The 16,031-nt window shown below is 44.9% G+C and overlaps 1 protein-coding gene across 9 annotated transcripts in view; it reads left to right on the plus strand.

The window, feature by feature from the left end:
* The window catches only part of patj (PATJ crumbs cell polarity complex component), a 254,271-nt gene that overhangs the window by 43,389 nt on the left and 194,851 nt on the right, over positions 1–16,031 (plus strand). For 8 of the 9 annotated variants that reach the window (XM_034179316.1, XM_034179318.1, XM_034179317.1 and 5 more), the window contains 5 exons: positions 4,499–4,747; positions 7,570–7,672; positions 7,776–7,864; positions 8,466–8,595; positions 10,817–10,942. In XM_034179316.1, coding sequence (XP_034035207.1) covers positions 4,499–4,747; positions 7,570–7,672; positions 7,776–7,864; positions 8,466–8,595; positions 10,817–10,942 — 697 coding nt within the window. The remainder of the gene's footprint in view (positions 1–4,498; positions 4,748–7,569; positions 7,673–7,775; positions 7,865–8,465; positions 8,596–10,816; positions 10,943–16,031) is intronic. The other variant, XM_034179320.1, reaches the window with a different exon arrangement.

The raw sequence follows: 16,031 nt of genomic DNA on the forward strand, positions 1-16,031 counted from the left end.
AATTTTGGGTTTCAGCTTTTTTTGTTTTTCACCACTTTCATCCCTGAATATGTCAATCGTGAGTCACTTTTGTGCGGATTAAAGTTACTAACTGGGACTCCTGTCTTGTTGCAAGAAAGAAATGAGAATCGTCCTCCATTCTGTTCACACAGCTCCAAACGCTGCGCGGCTCACTGATGAGTCAAGTTAGAAAGATAGAATCCAGTCGGAATTAATAAATTCAAAGAGACACACCGTTTTGTTTATTTTTATTTATGTCCAGAGATCAAGGATACAGTGACCAATTTCATATTTATTTACTTTAAGACTCAATGAAATAGATGGAAAACCTGTAAAGTCTACTTTTAGTACAATATTCACGAGGTATCGATAAGGGAATCGATAAAGAGTTGGATCGATAAGCAGAATCGATAATGGCATCGATATCGCTAAAATCTTATGAATACCCATCCCTAGTTGGGACATTGTGTAAAATATAAATAAATAAAATGTGTTGCAGGCATCCATTTCAAAATGAGCAAATATTTACACAAAAACAATAAAGTTTATCAGTTTTAACATTAATTATCTTGTCTTTGTGGTGTATTCAATTGAATATAGGTTGAGGAGGATTTGCAAATCATTGTATTCTGTGTTTATTTACATTTCACACAACGTCCCAACTTCATTGGAATTGGGGTTGTAAAATCTTCTGGAAAACAATATGTCAGGAATGTCCTCATTCGTCAGGTTCTTCCCAGAAGCACGTCTTCTTCCTTAGATCCTCTCAGAGGTCTAATATTCACACAAGTGATCTGTGGTCAATTTTGTTTAGTTTTATGTGCAAATGTCAAAGGTGGCGTTTGGTCACGGAGCGTCCAGACGGTGCAGTCTGCTGATCCCTAGTGTGAAGAGGTCATGAGCCAGCAAAAGGTGGAGATGAAGCTGCTTTTGGCTTTTTATCTGCATGAAGCAGGTGGAGCTTTTTTATCAGTTCAAAGTCCAACTTCGTCTTTGTATGTGAGCGAGGAAATCTCAGCTTTTCTGAGAAACATGCACTACGCTAAGCGTAAGAAGAAAACGTTCTCCTCCCATCGACTCTGGGATCTCACACACCGTGAAAGCTGCTCTGTTTGGCAGAAAGATCTCCTCATGCAAAATTTGATTTGACACTTTGCAGCAATGCAGAGGTTATTTTTTATTACTATCTTCTTTTACATTTGTTGACAGGGATGTTTTTGTTTTCACAATATGGTGTTTCATTTTCATTAAATGTGAGATGTGAGTGAAATATTCCAAGCTTTGAAGATCTCTGGAATCGGCATGAATACATTTCAGTTTCAGTTTATTGCTATTTGCAGTAGAAAAACCACATTGGAATTAAAAATTGCGAGCAGATCTCATTTGTATCTGTAGTAGAGAAGCTTGAATCTTTAACTGGACTGGGTTGCTTGACTCGAGGACATTTCGCTTCTAATCGCAGAAGCTTCCTCAGCTAAATTTCTTGCTCTGGTAGTCTGACTTCTGTCTTGACTCTTGTTCTGTCTTGACTCTTGTAGAGAAGAATAACAGAAGCCAGCAGAGTTTTGGGGTTTTAAACCTAACCAGAGCCCTCCTACCGAGAGGCAGACTGCTATTGGGTAGTGACCAGTGATGCCGGTACTCTAATCTAACCACTTTTTTGTAACGAGTAATCTAAGGCGTTAATCTTTCCAAATGAGTAATCAGATTAAAGTTACTTCTCCAAGTCACTGTGTGTTACTATTATTTTTGCATTGTGGGTCGACAGCAGCATTAAACTTGGTCCGTGGGCAGGGGGTCTGGGTTCGACTGAACTGCCCACTTTAAGCGAGCTGTGAGCTTTTTATCAGCTACAGCTCGTCGTCACCTCTTAAAGCACGGTGAAAACAGCACACCTGCACTGAGCTTTACAAAGTCATTTTTATGTTTTTTTCTCCTTTATTTAGAATTCTGAGCTGAGCCGCTCCATATCGACTCGTTAAAAACAGCTGATCCTCCGCAACGCGTCAGCAACTGACACTATATTCCACTCAAATGCACCTAAACTCTCTTTCTGAGGACCACATGATGTGAAAACTCAATAAAACTTTCTTACCTGTAAATCTGGTCATGTTTTCTGCATAAATAAATGTTATCCATTCTTTGTGCTCAAACGCCAAAGCAGGGGCGAATCCAGATGGAATGGGGGCATGGGGCAGGGATGTGCCCCCCCACAACACCCCTAGATTAAAGGTACAGTTTTGAAGCCGTTTTTTTTTAACTACAACTACTAATACTACTTAAAATAATAATTTTGACAAGTAAATGTTTATAGAGAATTTAAATGTTAGAAAAATGTTAGAATTTAATAGTTACATTTCTAAACAATATAGGTTAGAAATTGCAAGTTTTACTGTTACAGTGCTGTCAACAGTTAAATATGAGGTCAAGAAAGATTATTTTACTTTTTATAAAACAAGTATTTATTTTCATTGAAGTCAAGAAAGGGTGACTATAAAGTGAGTTTTGGCAAAACAGGTATCATTGTCATGTTGACGTGGGTTGTTGGCGGCAGCTGGGGAAAGTAACTAAAAAAGTAACTAGTAATCTAACATAGTTACTTTTACAACTGAGTAATCAGTAAAGTAACTAAGTTACTTTTTCAAGGAGTAATCAGTAATTGGATTACTTTATCAAAGTAACTGTGGCAACACTGGTAGTGACTAACAATTGCTCTAATTAGCACCTATTGTACTCTAGTTAGGACCCTCCTAATGACAGGGCAGCTGTCCCTCCTAACAATGGGACTGACGCCTCTCCTGACAGCACGAATGACTCATTACCATGAACAAAAGACTGAAACTGCTTTGACCTGAGTACCCCATTGTAAACAGGGGACAAAGCGTGTCTCAGACCCACTCCCTGGTTAAGGCTGGGTTTCAACTGTTTCACATACAATGCTTCCTTCACTCCCTTCTCAAACTCTTGGAGATCTGTTTTAACACCACATATTTCCAGTTTAGGGGAAATTACTACAGGCAGATCCATGGTTATGCAATGGGGTCTCCGGTATCCCCCATTGTGGCCAATCTGACATGGAGCTGGTGGAGAAGAGAGCCTTAGCATCATTCGCGGGCTTCTCTCCCAGTCACTGGTTCAGATATGTCGATGACACATGGGTTAAAATCAAGCAACAGGAAGTGGAGGCCTTTACAGAGCACATCAACTCGGTGGACTGCAATATCAAGCTCACACGTGAGGATGCCAGAAACAACCATTTAGCCTTCTTGGACTGTGATGTTATGATTGGAGAGAACAGGCAGCTCCAGACAGGGGTTTACAGAAAACCCACTCACACTGACCAATATCTGCTCTTTGGCTCAAACCACCCCTTGAACATAAGCTCGGGTGATAAGGACTCTTCAACACAGAGCCCTACAGGTGCCCACAAATACAGAGGGAAGGGGTAAAGAACCGCAGCATGTCCAGAAAGCCCTCACATTATGTGGGTACCCACGATGGTCCCTGGATAAAGTGCAGAAGTCCCAAAGAACAAATAGACCAGACAGACAGGAGTTCGAGCCAAGAAGAAGAGTGTCTCTCCCTTATTTAGCAGGAGTAGGGGATCTTCAGACAGCACAAAATCCTAGTTTACTTTAAACCTGTTAACACCTTGCGAAAGAAATTAGTTCACCCTAAGGACAGGATCCCTAGTTACAAACAGAGCAATGTAGTGTATTCTATCAGATCTCAGGAAAACTATAACAAACACTACATAGGTGAGACTAAGCAGCCGTTGTACAAAAGGCTATACCAGCACCGCAGAGAGGGTGCCGGTGGACCTTAGTCTGCAGCTCATCTCCACCTTAAAGACACCAACCACATGTTTGAGGACAAGGAAGTTAAAATCTTAGCCAAAGAAAAGAAATGGTTTGAGAGAGGGGTCAAGGAGGCATTCTTTGTGAAACAGTTGAAACCCAGCCTTAACCGGGGAGGGGGTCTGAGACACACTTTGTCCCCTGTTTACAATGGGGCACTCAGGTCAAAACAGTTTCAGTCTTTTGTTCATGGTATTGAGTCATTTACGTCGTCAGACGAGGCCCCAGTCCCATGGTTAGGAGGGACAGCTGCCCTGTCATTAGGAGGGTGCTAACTAGAGCACAATAGGTGCTAATTAGTCACTAGTCAATAGCAGTCTGCCTCTCTGTAGGAGGGGGTCTGGTTAGTTTTAAAACTCCAGCTTTGCTGACTTCTGTTATTCTCTACAAGAGTCAAGATGGAAGTCAGACTACCAGAGCAAGAAATTTAGCTGAGGAAGCTTCTTTGATTAGAAGCGAAACATCCTCGAGTCAAGCAACCCAGTCCATTCGAAGATTCAAGCTTCTCTACTACGGAAACCACCTGAACAACTGAGAGCCTTCACAGAAGCATTTGTATCTGCTTTTTTTCTGCACAGTTTGAATGCTGCATCACTCTGATTGGCTAAAGTGCCTGTCCCACTCCTCTCTCCTCCAATCAGGATGGACGACTTCGCACAGGTGACCACATCCTTCGCATTGGGGCCACGCCCACAACTGGGCTCTCCAGCGACCAGGTGGTCAAGGTGCTGCAGGCCTGTGGGAGCCGTGTCACTATGCTGATTGCCAGGGACCACAAAGGTCAGAGGTCAGCACCCCAGCCACCTCCACTGCCTCCAGATTCTGCACCGGTCTCCTCCATTGCATCACAACCCTCACAGCTGCACAACCAACGCCGGGTCAGCAAGACGGTGAGCACTTAGAGACACGTACACGCAAAAAGCAGCGAGATGAGATTCCAATGATATCATCAGCAGTGCTGGTGGCCGGCGGTATCATCGCCAGCAACCAGTGGTACCGTCGCCGGTGCCAGCGGTGGTACCGTCGCCGGTGCCAGCGGTGGTACCGTCGCCGGTGCCAGCGGTGGCACCGTCGCCAGTGCCAGTGGTGGTGCCATCGCCAGTCATCGTTGCAGTTTCAGTGGGTTGCTCACATTGTAACTGCTGCCGTTTGCACAAGAGTTCTATCAAGTGTTGCTGCATTTTCACAGAGATTCCAGCCGATGATGATTTTCACTTTGATGGGAGCAGATCAGGATCTCTATGTTTGATGAATCTGACATAAAGGGCTTTTTGTTTTTGTGAAGGAATTATTCCTTCAATCATTCATTCATTCATTTTCAACTGCTTATCTGGGTTCGGGTCGCGGGGGCAACAGCTCCAGCAAAGGACTCCAGACTTCCTTTTCCCGGGCCAGATTGACCACCTCTGACTGAGGGATCCCAAGTCGTGGAGATATAATCTCTCCACCTAGTCCTGAGTCTTCCCGGTGATCTCCTCCCAGCTGGACATGCCTGGAACACCTTCCTAGAGAGGTGCCCAGGGGGCATCCTTACCAGATGCCTGAACCACCTCAGCTGGCTCCTTTCAATGTGAATGAGCAGTGGCTCTACTCCGAGCTTCTCACTCTATGTCTAAGGGAGACACCAGCCACTCTCCTAAGGAAACCCATTTCAGCCACTTGTACGCACGATCTAGTCCTTTCAGTCATGACCCAACCCTCATGACCACAGGTGAGAGTAGGAGCGAAGATTGACCAGTAGATCGAGAGCTTCAACTTTTGGCTCAGTTCCCTTTTCATCACAACAGTACGGTAGAGCGAATGCAACACTGCCCCTGCTGCGCCGATTCTCTGGCCAATCTCACATTCCATTGTCTCTTCACTCGTGAACAAGACCCCGAGGTACTTGACCTCATTCCCTACCCAGAGTAGACAATTCATCAGTTTCCTGGTGAGAACCATGGCCTCAGAATTAGAGGTGCTGATCCTCATCTCAGCCGCTTTGCACTAGGCTGTGAAATGATCCAGTGAGTGTTGGAGGTCACCGGCCAATGAAGCTAACAGGATCATCTGCAAAAAGCAGTGATGAGACCCTGAGCCCACCAAACTGGACCCCCCCCCCCCCCCCCAACTACGCCTCGATATCCGAATGTTCTCCTCCATGGTTGCTCCAAACTCCTCCCACACCCTCTGCTTTGCCTCCCCCGCAGCAGAGGCTGCTGCCCTTCGGGCCTGTCGGTACCTTACAACTGCCTCCGGAGTCCTGACCACTGGTGTCCACTATGGTTTTCAAGGGTTGCTACCGCTTTAGGCACCTAAGACCTTCAGGCCACAGCTCCCTGCTGGAGCTTCAGCAATGGAAGCTTTGAATATTGTCCATTCTGGTTCAATGCTCCCACCCTCCACAGGGATGCTAGAAAAGCTCAGCCAAAGGTGTGAGTTGAATGTCTGTCAGACAGTGGGCTCCTCTAGATGTTCCCAGTTCATCCGTACTATCCGTTTGGGCTTACTAGGTCTGTCCAAAGTCCTCCCCCACCCTCTGTTCCAACTCACCACCAGATGGTGATCATTTGACAGCTTTGCACCTCTCTTCACCGAAGTGTCCAGAACATGCGGCCTCAGATCAGATGATATGATCACATCATCGATCTTGTACACTTGTGAGCATCCTTATGTTCAAACATGGTGTTCATTATGGACAGTCCGTGACTAGCACTGAAGTCCAACAACAAATGACCATTCGGGTTTAGATCAGGGAGGCCATTCCTCCCAATCATGCCTCTCCGGGTGTCTCTGTCATTGCCCACGTGTGTGTTGAAGTCCCCCAACAGAAAAATGGAATCCCCCACCAGAGTCCCATACAGGACTCTATTTGGGGACTCCAAGAAGGCCAAATACTCCAAACTGCTGTTTGGTGGATACGCACAAAGAACAGTCAGAGATCACCCCCCCCCCCCCCCCACCCCCGCCGAAGGTGCAGGGAGCTGACTCTCTCATCTACCGGGGTAAACTCCAACGTAGCGGCGCTCGGCTGGGGACTCATGAGTATCCCCACACCCGCCCTGCGCCTCACACTCTGGACAACTCCAGAGAAGAATAAGGTCCAACCCCTATCAAGGAGAGTGATCCGGAGCCGAGGCTGTGGGCGGAGGTGAGGCTCACCAGATCTGACTGGTATCGCTCCAACTCCTGCCCAAGCTCCAGCTCCTTCTCCCACAGCGAGGTGACGTTCCACACCCCTAGAGCCAGCCCCTGCCACTGGAGTCTGGTCCGCAGATGCCCTCAGCTGTCACTGCCACCCATGGGACAGCGCACCCGACACCAGCAGTTCCCCCTGCAGGTGGTGAGCCCACAGAGTGGAGGTGGAAAATCTATGTTGCCTTTTCGGTTTGTACCCGACTGGGCTCTGTGGCAAGCCCAGCTACCCAACGGGCCCTACATCCAGGCCTGACTCCAGACGGGGGGCCCGGGCTTCCTCCGCGCCGGGTCACATTTCCTCTGCCTCATTCTGTCATGGTGTCTTGTGAACCATTCTTAGTCTGGCCACTCACCTGAGACCAATTTGCCATAGGAGACCCTACCAGAAGCACAAAGATTCCAGACAACACAGCTCTCAGGTTCATAGTGGCACACAAACTTCTCCACCATGATAAGGTGATGGTTCCTGGTGAGGGTGGAGGAATTAAAGATAAACAAAAATCAGGGAACCTTGCGAATGTGTGCTTGGTTTCAGCCCAACCTGGAGGGTTATGAGATCCATGAAGTTCCTCTAATGAAGAAGGATGGACAGAGCCTCGGCATCTCAATCATCGGCCACAACCCGCTGACCAGCCAGGGTAAGACAGGACGCGTATGTCCCCAGAAGTATAAAAGCACATCATCCACCATCGAACAAATCTCTTCATCTCTGTCTGTCTCTGTCCGTCCGTCTTTGTTCAGATGCAGTGGGCGTGTTCGTGAAGCATGTTGTTCCAGGAAGTGCAGCCGATGAAAGTGGAAACATCAGAGTCCACGACCGACTGATCGCTGTAAGAGCCTGCTGTTTGTTTGTTTGTTTGTGGAACCATCGGGGCTGACACCAAACCCAGTCTCGAACCATTGCAAGGTTTAACAACACTTAAAGGCACAGATTTCCATGGGGATAGAAAGAAAGACCTCATGCATGTTTGAAAACAGTGAAAATTTCTTCTTGCTAAGGTGTTGGACTGCAACAGGAAAAAAAGGGAAAAAAGCGGAATGGAGATCGGCAAATTGTGAAATTCAAAGTGATAATCTTTCTACTCACTAACTGCATTGTAAGTTTCATGCCTAGACTTTTCAAAAACCTAGAAATGTGTTACTTAATTGGTATTTGAAGGAACTCAGACATAATTACACAGAACGTTGATAATTTACTCCGACAAGGGCCCCCTCTGGCTACGCCCATGATCATCATAAGCCCCTAGAATCCTTCTCCTTCTCCTTATTCTCCCCTTTTCGATGCCCCTATTTCTGGGCCCTAGCATGTGATTATAGTCATTATTGTGAAAATGATTATTGTTGGCACGTATTCAGCATAAAGTACCATTTTTGTGTGTGTGTGTGTGTGTGTGTGTGTGTGTGTGTGTGTGTGTGTGTGTGTGAGAACAGTTGGATGGCATCAGTCTCCACGGCCTGACCAATCAGGAGGTGCTGGAGGTGATGAAGCAGACGGGTCAGACTGTTCTTCTCACTGTAGTCAGGAAAAAACCCAGAGTCCAGGAAAGGTCCTTGGATAAAGGTATGGACGCTGAGACACATTTGCCAGTCTGCTGCTGTGCGACACAGATGGTGATAAAGTCGTCAGATTCTCCGTTGGGACAAAAACTCATATTTCACACTGATTAGGAAAAAGTTACTTTGTACTTTCTGTCTCTAGTGTGCAGAGATATGAGAACAACAAGTGGAACACAACAATGACAAAATTCAGAGGATCCACATGTAATGTGATCTGTGAAGGCAGATCCAGAGAATGGGTGTTGGAAAAGGTCTACTTAGACCTTTCAGACCTGATTCTGGCTGAGGTGGTAACCGCTGGACTAAGGAACTTTGTGACCTTTGATTGACCACACACGGTTCAGCATCACTGGGGCTTGGTCCGTCACCAGAACCAGCTTGGCCCAGGTCTGACTCAGGACCAGGGTTTGGTAGATAGCTTACTTTCCTGAATCTTCCATGTGCCTTCTGGCAGACTCAGGCCCTGTTTTAATAGGTCTTAAGGTCTTCTTGTGTTCCTGAAGAGCAGAACACAAGAAGACCAAAGACAGAAGACACCAGAGTCTCTCCAGGCACAGATGAAGGCACTCCTTCATCTCCTTTGAAGGCACACATGCGTGCCTTCAAGGTTGTCATAGGTGTCTTGGTGGCTTCCCTCACTACTTGACTTCCCGTGTGCTCACTCAGTGTTACCAGCCTTTGAGTCTGCATCAGACTCTTTAAGTCTTTTCATTGAGACCTCTTGTGACCAGAGGATCCTCCATTCAGTTCCCTGTTAGACAGGCAACCTACTCAGTTGCCTTTGAGCAAGGTCCTTAACCCCCATGTTGCTCCCAGTGTGCAGCTGAGCAGCGGCAGGCTGATGTGAATGTGTCATCCTCACTGTAAAGCACTGGGTTTGGGTTTTTTTTGTTTTTTTTTTTGGGTTATTTAAAATGTACATTCCGCGGTGTCAGGGTGTGAGGTTTTTTTTTTTTTTTAGGTTTTTTTCTTCTTTTTTTTTTTCTTTTTTTTTTTTTTTGTATGTTTGGTTTGCTTTATTTACCTAGTTGCTTTCTGTTATGTTTATTCTCTTGCTGGATTTTTTCCTGCCTGGGTCTGTCTGTCTCTCTTGGCTGTCTCTTGGTTCTTGGTGATTGGTGTTTCCCTCTCTGGCCACACCCTCATTCTGGTGATTTCCACGCACACCTGTTCTCTATTTGCAGCTCATCGCCTGGGTGTATTTAAGTCCCTCAGTCTGCTCTGCTCCTTGCCAAATTGATGTGCCTTGTGCCTTCTCTCCAGCTCTGTTTTGTGTATTCTCGACCTGCTTGCCTCTCGTGTGTTTTGACCACCTGCCTGTGTTACCAAACACGCTTAAGCCTTATGTTCCTTCTACTTCTGCTCTTGTTGGACTGCCTTTTTGTGTAACGGACCCTGTTTGCTGTTTCAGTGAACTATTTTTACACACAGAGCCTTTTGTTCGAGTCCTGCCTTTTGTGTCCAGCCGTCTCTGTACACCAAGCCTGATACGCGGGGTGAGTGTGTCAGAGTCATTGGTGAATCAAGTTCTGTGTGACGGTGAGAGCAGAGGGTTAGCGGGCGGTTTCTTTTGCAGCGATGATGCTTAACGTCGTGTGCTGTGTAAACTTTGTGAGCGCAGTGAGTCTGAGCTGAGATGAAGTGAGTTTGTGCCGCGGTGCATTATGTGCCTGTAAAGTATTAAAAACAATAATGTCCTGTGAGCCAGGTGAACCCGCAGCTTGTTAAACTTATCGTTGCTGCTTCTTGGGCCCTCTGTCTGCTCCTCCAGATTAAGATGACAAATCTGTTTACAGCTCTGTGTAATTTCCACCCAAAGCCTCGAGGTCCTCCCTGAGAGATTAATTCCTTCGGTTCATGGTCATTTTTTGTCTGGTGGTCATCCTGCGGACCAGAGAGAACCCGGAGACTTCAGAGCAGCTGAGGCGCATGAAGTTCTCCTTATCTCCTCCAGACGTGTTTTCATTTCATTACCCAGAGAAAACCGGCACAGATCAAATCCCACTCAGCTCATTCAGTCATTTTCTGTACCTGCTTAGTGCAGTTAAGGGTCACAGGGGGTGGAGCCTGTCCCAGCGGTCACTGGGCGAGGGGCAGGGTTCAGTCTATCACACGACAGCCCTGAGTTATTAGGAATAAATTAGTATTAATCAATAACCGGTTTAGCTCCAGCTGCACTTGCTTTGGCGGCTCTTCTGAGATGTTTTCTCCTGCGTCTGTTTCAGTGGAGAGAGAGCCGTCTCGAGTGTCCTTGAAGAGGTCACAGGAGGTCAAAGCTCGCTCGCCTGTTCTGGGCTCCATGATGGGGAAACTAGAACCATCCTACATCAACACCGCACCGCTAACCAGGGGTGAGCGCGTGCGTGATCACATGATCCACCAACATCATCACATGATGTTTCTTGCTAGAGGCTTGCCTCTACTGGTGGTTGGCTCTCACTGTGGTATTGTATCACTTCCTGTTCCGGAGCACAGCGGTGTTTTGCTGTATCTGTTAGCTGTTTAATCTGCGCAGTTAGATTGATCTAGTTACGTAGATAACGATTTGTTTCACAGTGTAATCTTCACGTGTCTTAACTAAAGCACTCCCTCTGCTGAATCACCTCTAAATTATTTACACATTATTCACTTTGTGTGTTTTTAGGAATCCGCTAGCTTAGCGCAGCTACTAGCTCTTAGCCGGTTTAGCATGACGGCTTCTCCTGTCTCTCCTGCACTTTTCTGCTCTGGGTGTGAAATGTTTAGTTATTCCTCGGCCTCCTTTAGCAGTAATGGTACTTGTAATAAGTGTAGCTTATTCGTAGCTTTGGAGGCCAGGCTGCGCGAATTGGAGACTCGGCTCCGCACCGTGGAAAATTCTACAGCTAGCCAGGCCCCTGTAGTCGGTGCGGACCAAGGTAGCTTAGCCGCCGTTAGTTCCCTTCCAGCAGATCCCGAGCAGCCGGCAAAGCAGGCCGACTGGGTGACTGTGAGGAGGAAGCGTAGCCCTAAACAGAAGCCCCGTGTACACCGCCAACCCGTTCACATTTCTAACCGTTTTTCCCCACTCGGCGACACACCCACCGAGGATCAAACTCTGGTTATTGGCGACTCTGTTTTGAGAAGTGTGAAGTTAGCGACACCAGCAACCATAGTCAATTGTCTTCCGGGGGCCAGAACAGGCGACATTGAAGGAAATTTGAAACTGCTGGCTAAGGCTAAGCGTAAATTTGGTAAGATTGTAATTCACGTCGGCAGTAATGACACCCGGTTACGCCAGTCGGAGGTCACTAAAATTAACATTGAATCGGTGTGTAACTTTGCAAAAACAATGTCGGACTCTGTAGTTTTCTCTGGACCACTCCCCAATCGGACCGGGAGTGACATGTTTAGCCGCATGTTCTCCTTGAATTGCTGGCTGTCTGAGTGGTGTCCAAAAAATGAGGTGGGCTTCATAGATAATTGGCAAAACCTCTGGGGAAAACCTGGTCTTGTTAGGAGAGACGGCATCCATCCCACTTTGGATGGAGCAGCTCTCATTTCTAGAAATCTGGCCAATTTTCTTAAATCCTCCAAACCGTGACTATCCAGGGTTGGGACCAGGAAGCAGAGTTGTAGTCTTACACACCTCTCTGCAGCTTCTCTCCCCCTGCCATCCCCTCATTATCCCATCCCCGTAGAGACGGTGCCTGCTCCCAGACCACCAATAACCAGCAAAAATCTATTTAAGCATAAAAATTCAAAAAGAAAAAATAATATAGCACCTTCAACTGCACCACAGACTAAAACAGTTAAATGTGGTCTATTAAACATTAGGTCTCTCTCTTCTAAGTCCCTGTTAGTAAATGATATAATAATTGATCAACATATTGATTTATTCTGCCTTACAGTAACCTGGTTACAGCAGGATGAATATGTTAGTTTAAATGAGTCAACACCCCCGAGTCACACTAACTGCCAGAACGCTCGTAGCATGGGCCGAGGCGGAGGATTAGCAGCAATCTTCCATTCCAGCTTATTAATTAATCAAAAACCCAGACAGAGCTTTAATTCATTTGAAAGCTTGACTCAGTCTTGTCCATCCAAATTGGAAGTCCCAAAAACCAGTTTTATTTGTTATTATCTATCGTCCACCTGGTCATTACTGTGAGTTTCTCTGTGAATTTTCAGACCTTTTGTCTGACTTAGTGCTTAGCTCAGATAAGATAATTATAGTGGGCGATTTTAACATCCACACAGATGCTGAGAATGACAGCCTCAACACTGCAGTTAATCTATTATTAGACTCAATTGGCTTTGCTCAAAATGTAAATGAGTCCACCCACCACTTTAATCATATCTTAGATCTTGTTCTGACTTATGGTATGGAAATTGAAGACTTAACAGTATTCCCTGAAAACTCCCTTCTGTCTGATCATTTCTTAATAACATTTACATTTACTCTGATGGACTACCCAGCAGTGGGGAATAAGTTTCATTACACTAGAAGTCTTTCAGAAAGCGCTGTAACTAGGTTTAAGGATATGATTCCTTCTTTATGTTCTCTAATGCCATATACCAACACAGTGCAGAGTATCTACATAAAGTCTGTAAGTGAGATAGAGTATCTTGTCAATAGTTTTACATCCTCATTGAAGACAACTTTGGATGCTGTAGCGCCTCTGAAAAAGAGAGCTTTAAATCAGAAGTGCCTGACTCCGTGGTATAACTCACAAACTCGTAGCTTAAAGCAGATAACCCGTAAGTTGGAGAGGAAATGGCGTCTCACTAATTTAGAAGATCTTCACTTAGCCTGGAAAAAGAGTCTGTTGCTCTATAAAAAAGCCCTCCGTAAAGCTAGGACATCTTACTACTCATCACTAATTGAAGAAAATAAGAACAACCCCAGGTTTCTTTTCAGCACTGTAGCCAGGCTGACAAAGAGTCAGAGCTCTATTGAGCCGAGTATTCCTTTAACTTTAACTAGTAATGACTTCATGACTTTCTTTGCTAATAAAATTTTAACTATTAGAGAAAAAATTACTCATAACCATCCCAAAGACGTATCGTTATCTTTGGCTGCTTTCAGTGATGCCGGTATTTGGTTAGACTCTTTCTCTCCGATTGTTCTGTCTGAGTTATTTTCATTAGTTACTTCCTCCAAACCATCAACATGTCTATTAGACCCCATTCCTACCAGGCTGCTCAAGGAAGCCCTACCATTAATTAATGCTTCGATCTTAAATATGATCAATCTGTCATTATTAGTTGGCTATGTACCACAGGCTTTTAAGGTGGCAGTAATTAAACCATTACTTAAAAAGCCATCACTTGACCCAGCTATCTTAGCTAATTATAGGCCAATCTCCAACCTTCCTTTTCTCTCAAAAATTCTTGAAAGGGTAGTTGTAAAACAGCTAACTGATCATCTGCAAAGGAATGGTCTATTTGAAGAGTTTCAGTCAGGTTTCAGAATTCATCATAGTACAGAAACAGCATTAGTGAAGGTTACAAATGATCTTCTTATGGCCTCAAACAGTGGACTCATCTCTGTGCTTGTTCTGTTAGACCTCAGTGCTGCTTTTGATATTGTTGACCATAACATTTTATTACAGAGATTAGAGCATGCCATATGTATTAAAGGCACTGCGCTGCGGTGGTTTGAATCATATTTATCTAATCGATTACAATTTGTTCATGTAAATGGGGAATCTTCTTCACAGACTAAAGTTAATTATGGAGTTCCACAAGGTTCTGTGCTAGGACCAATTTTATTCACTTTATACATGTTTCCCTTAGGCAGTATTATTAGACGGCATTGCTTAAATTTTCATTGTTATGCAGATGATACCCAGCTTTATCTATCCATGAAGCCAGAGGACAAACACCAATTAGCTAAACTGCAGGATTGTCTTACAGACATAAAGACATGGATGACCTCTAATTTCCTGCTTTTAAACTCAGATAAAACTGAAGTTATTGTACTTGGCCCCACAAATCTTAGAAACATGGCGTCTAACCAGATCCTTACTCTGGATGGCATTACCCTGACCTCTAGTAATACTGTGAGAAATCTTGGAGTCATTTTTGATCAGGATATGTTATTCAGTGCGCATATTAAACAAATATGTAGGACTGCTTTTTTGCATTTACGCAATATCTCTAAAATTAGAAAGGTCTTGTCTCAGAGTGATGCTGAAAAACTAATTCATGCATTTATTTCCTCTAGGCTGGACTATTGTAATTCATTATCATCAGGTTGTCCTAAAAGTTCCCTGAAAAGCCTTCAGTTAATTCAAAATGCTGCAGCTAGAGTGCTAACAGGGACTAGAAGGAGAGAGCATATCTCACCCATATTGGCCTCTCTTCATTGGCTTCCTGTTAATTCTAGAATAGAATTTAAAATTCTTCTTCTTACTTATAAGGTTTTGAATAATTAGGTCCCATCTTATCTTAGGGACCTCATAGTACCATATCACCCCAATAGAGCGCTTCGCTCTCAGACTGCAGGCTTACTTGTAGTTCCTAGGGTTTTTAAGAGCAGAATGGGAGACACCGTCTCTTTCAGGCTCCTCTCCTGTGGAACCAGCTCCCACTTCAGATCAGGGAGACAGACACCCTCTCTACTTTTAAGATTAGGCTTAAAACTTTCCTTTTTGCTAAAGCTTATAGTTAGGGCTGGATCAGATGACCCTGAACCATCCCTTAGTTATGCTGCTATAGACTTAGACTGCTGGGGGGTTCCCATGATGCACTGTTTCTTTCTCTTTTTGCTCTGTATGCACCACTCTGCATTTAATCATTAGTGATTGATCTCTGCTCTCTTCCACAGCATGTCTTTTTCCTGGTTCTCTCCCTCAGCCCCAACCAGTCCCAGCAGAAGACTGCCCCTCCCTGAGCCTGGTTCTGCTGGAGGTTTCTTCCTGTTAAAAGGGAGTTTTTCCTTCCCACTGTTGCCAAGTGCTTGCTCACAGGGGGTCGTTTTGACCGTTGGGGTTTTTCCATAATTATTGTATGGCCTTGCCTTACAATATAAGGCGCCTTGGGGCAACTGTTGTGATTTGGCACTATATAAATAAAATTGATTTGATTTGATTTGATGATCACACCGTCACTTCAACAGGACCACACCATTACTGTGTTGGAAAAAAGATAAAATTTATTTATTTTTTTTTCAGAAAAGCTTTGCACCACAGTGCCACCCAGTGTTGTGGTATTTAGATGCAGCGTCATGACATAGGACAGGAAACATGGCGTGTTGGCAAACTGTTTCTGACCGTTTGCCTCCATGCTCATGTTTCCGCACAGCTGTGATGGTCAGGTGCACGGTCGCACAATACGTAACATAACAGTTGCACAATTCTGATTGAGTCTGGATCATAAATATTTTTTAGGAAAACCTACTGTATTTCCCGAAGCATAAGTTGATTTTTATTATTTTTTCTTCTCTTTTTTTCTAGTTTTGACAGTCTTGCGACTTAT

Source organism: Thalassophryne amazonica, chromosome 10, assembly GCF_902500255.1.
Source record: "Thalassophryne amazonica chromosome 10, fThaAma1.1, whole genome shotgun sequence".
Taxonomy (NCBI): Eukaryota; Metazoa; Chordata; class Actinopteri; order Batrachoidiformes; family Batrachoididae; genus Thalassophryne; species Thalassophryne amazonica.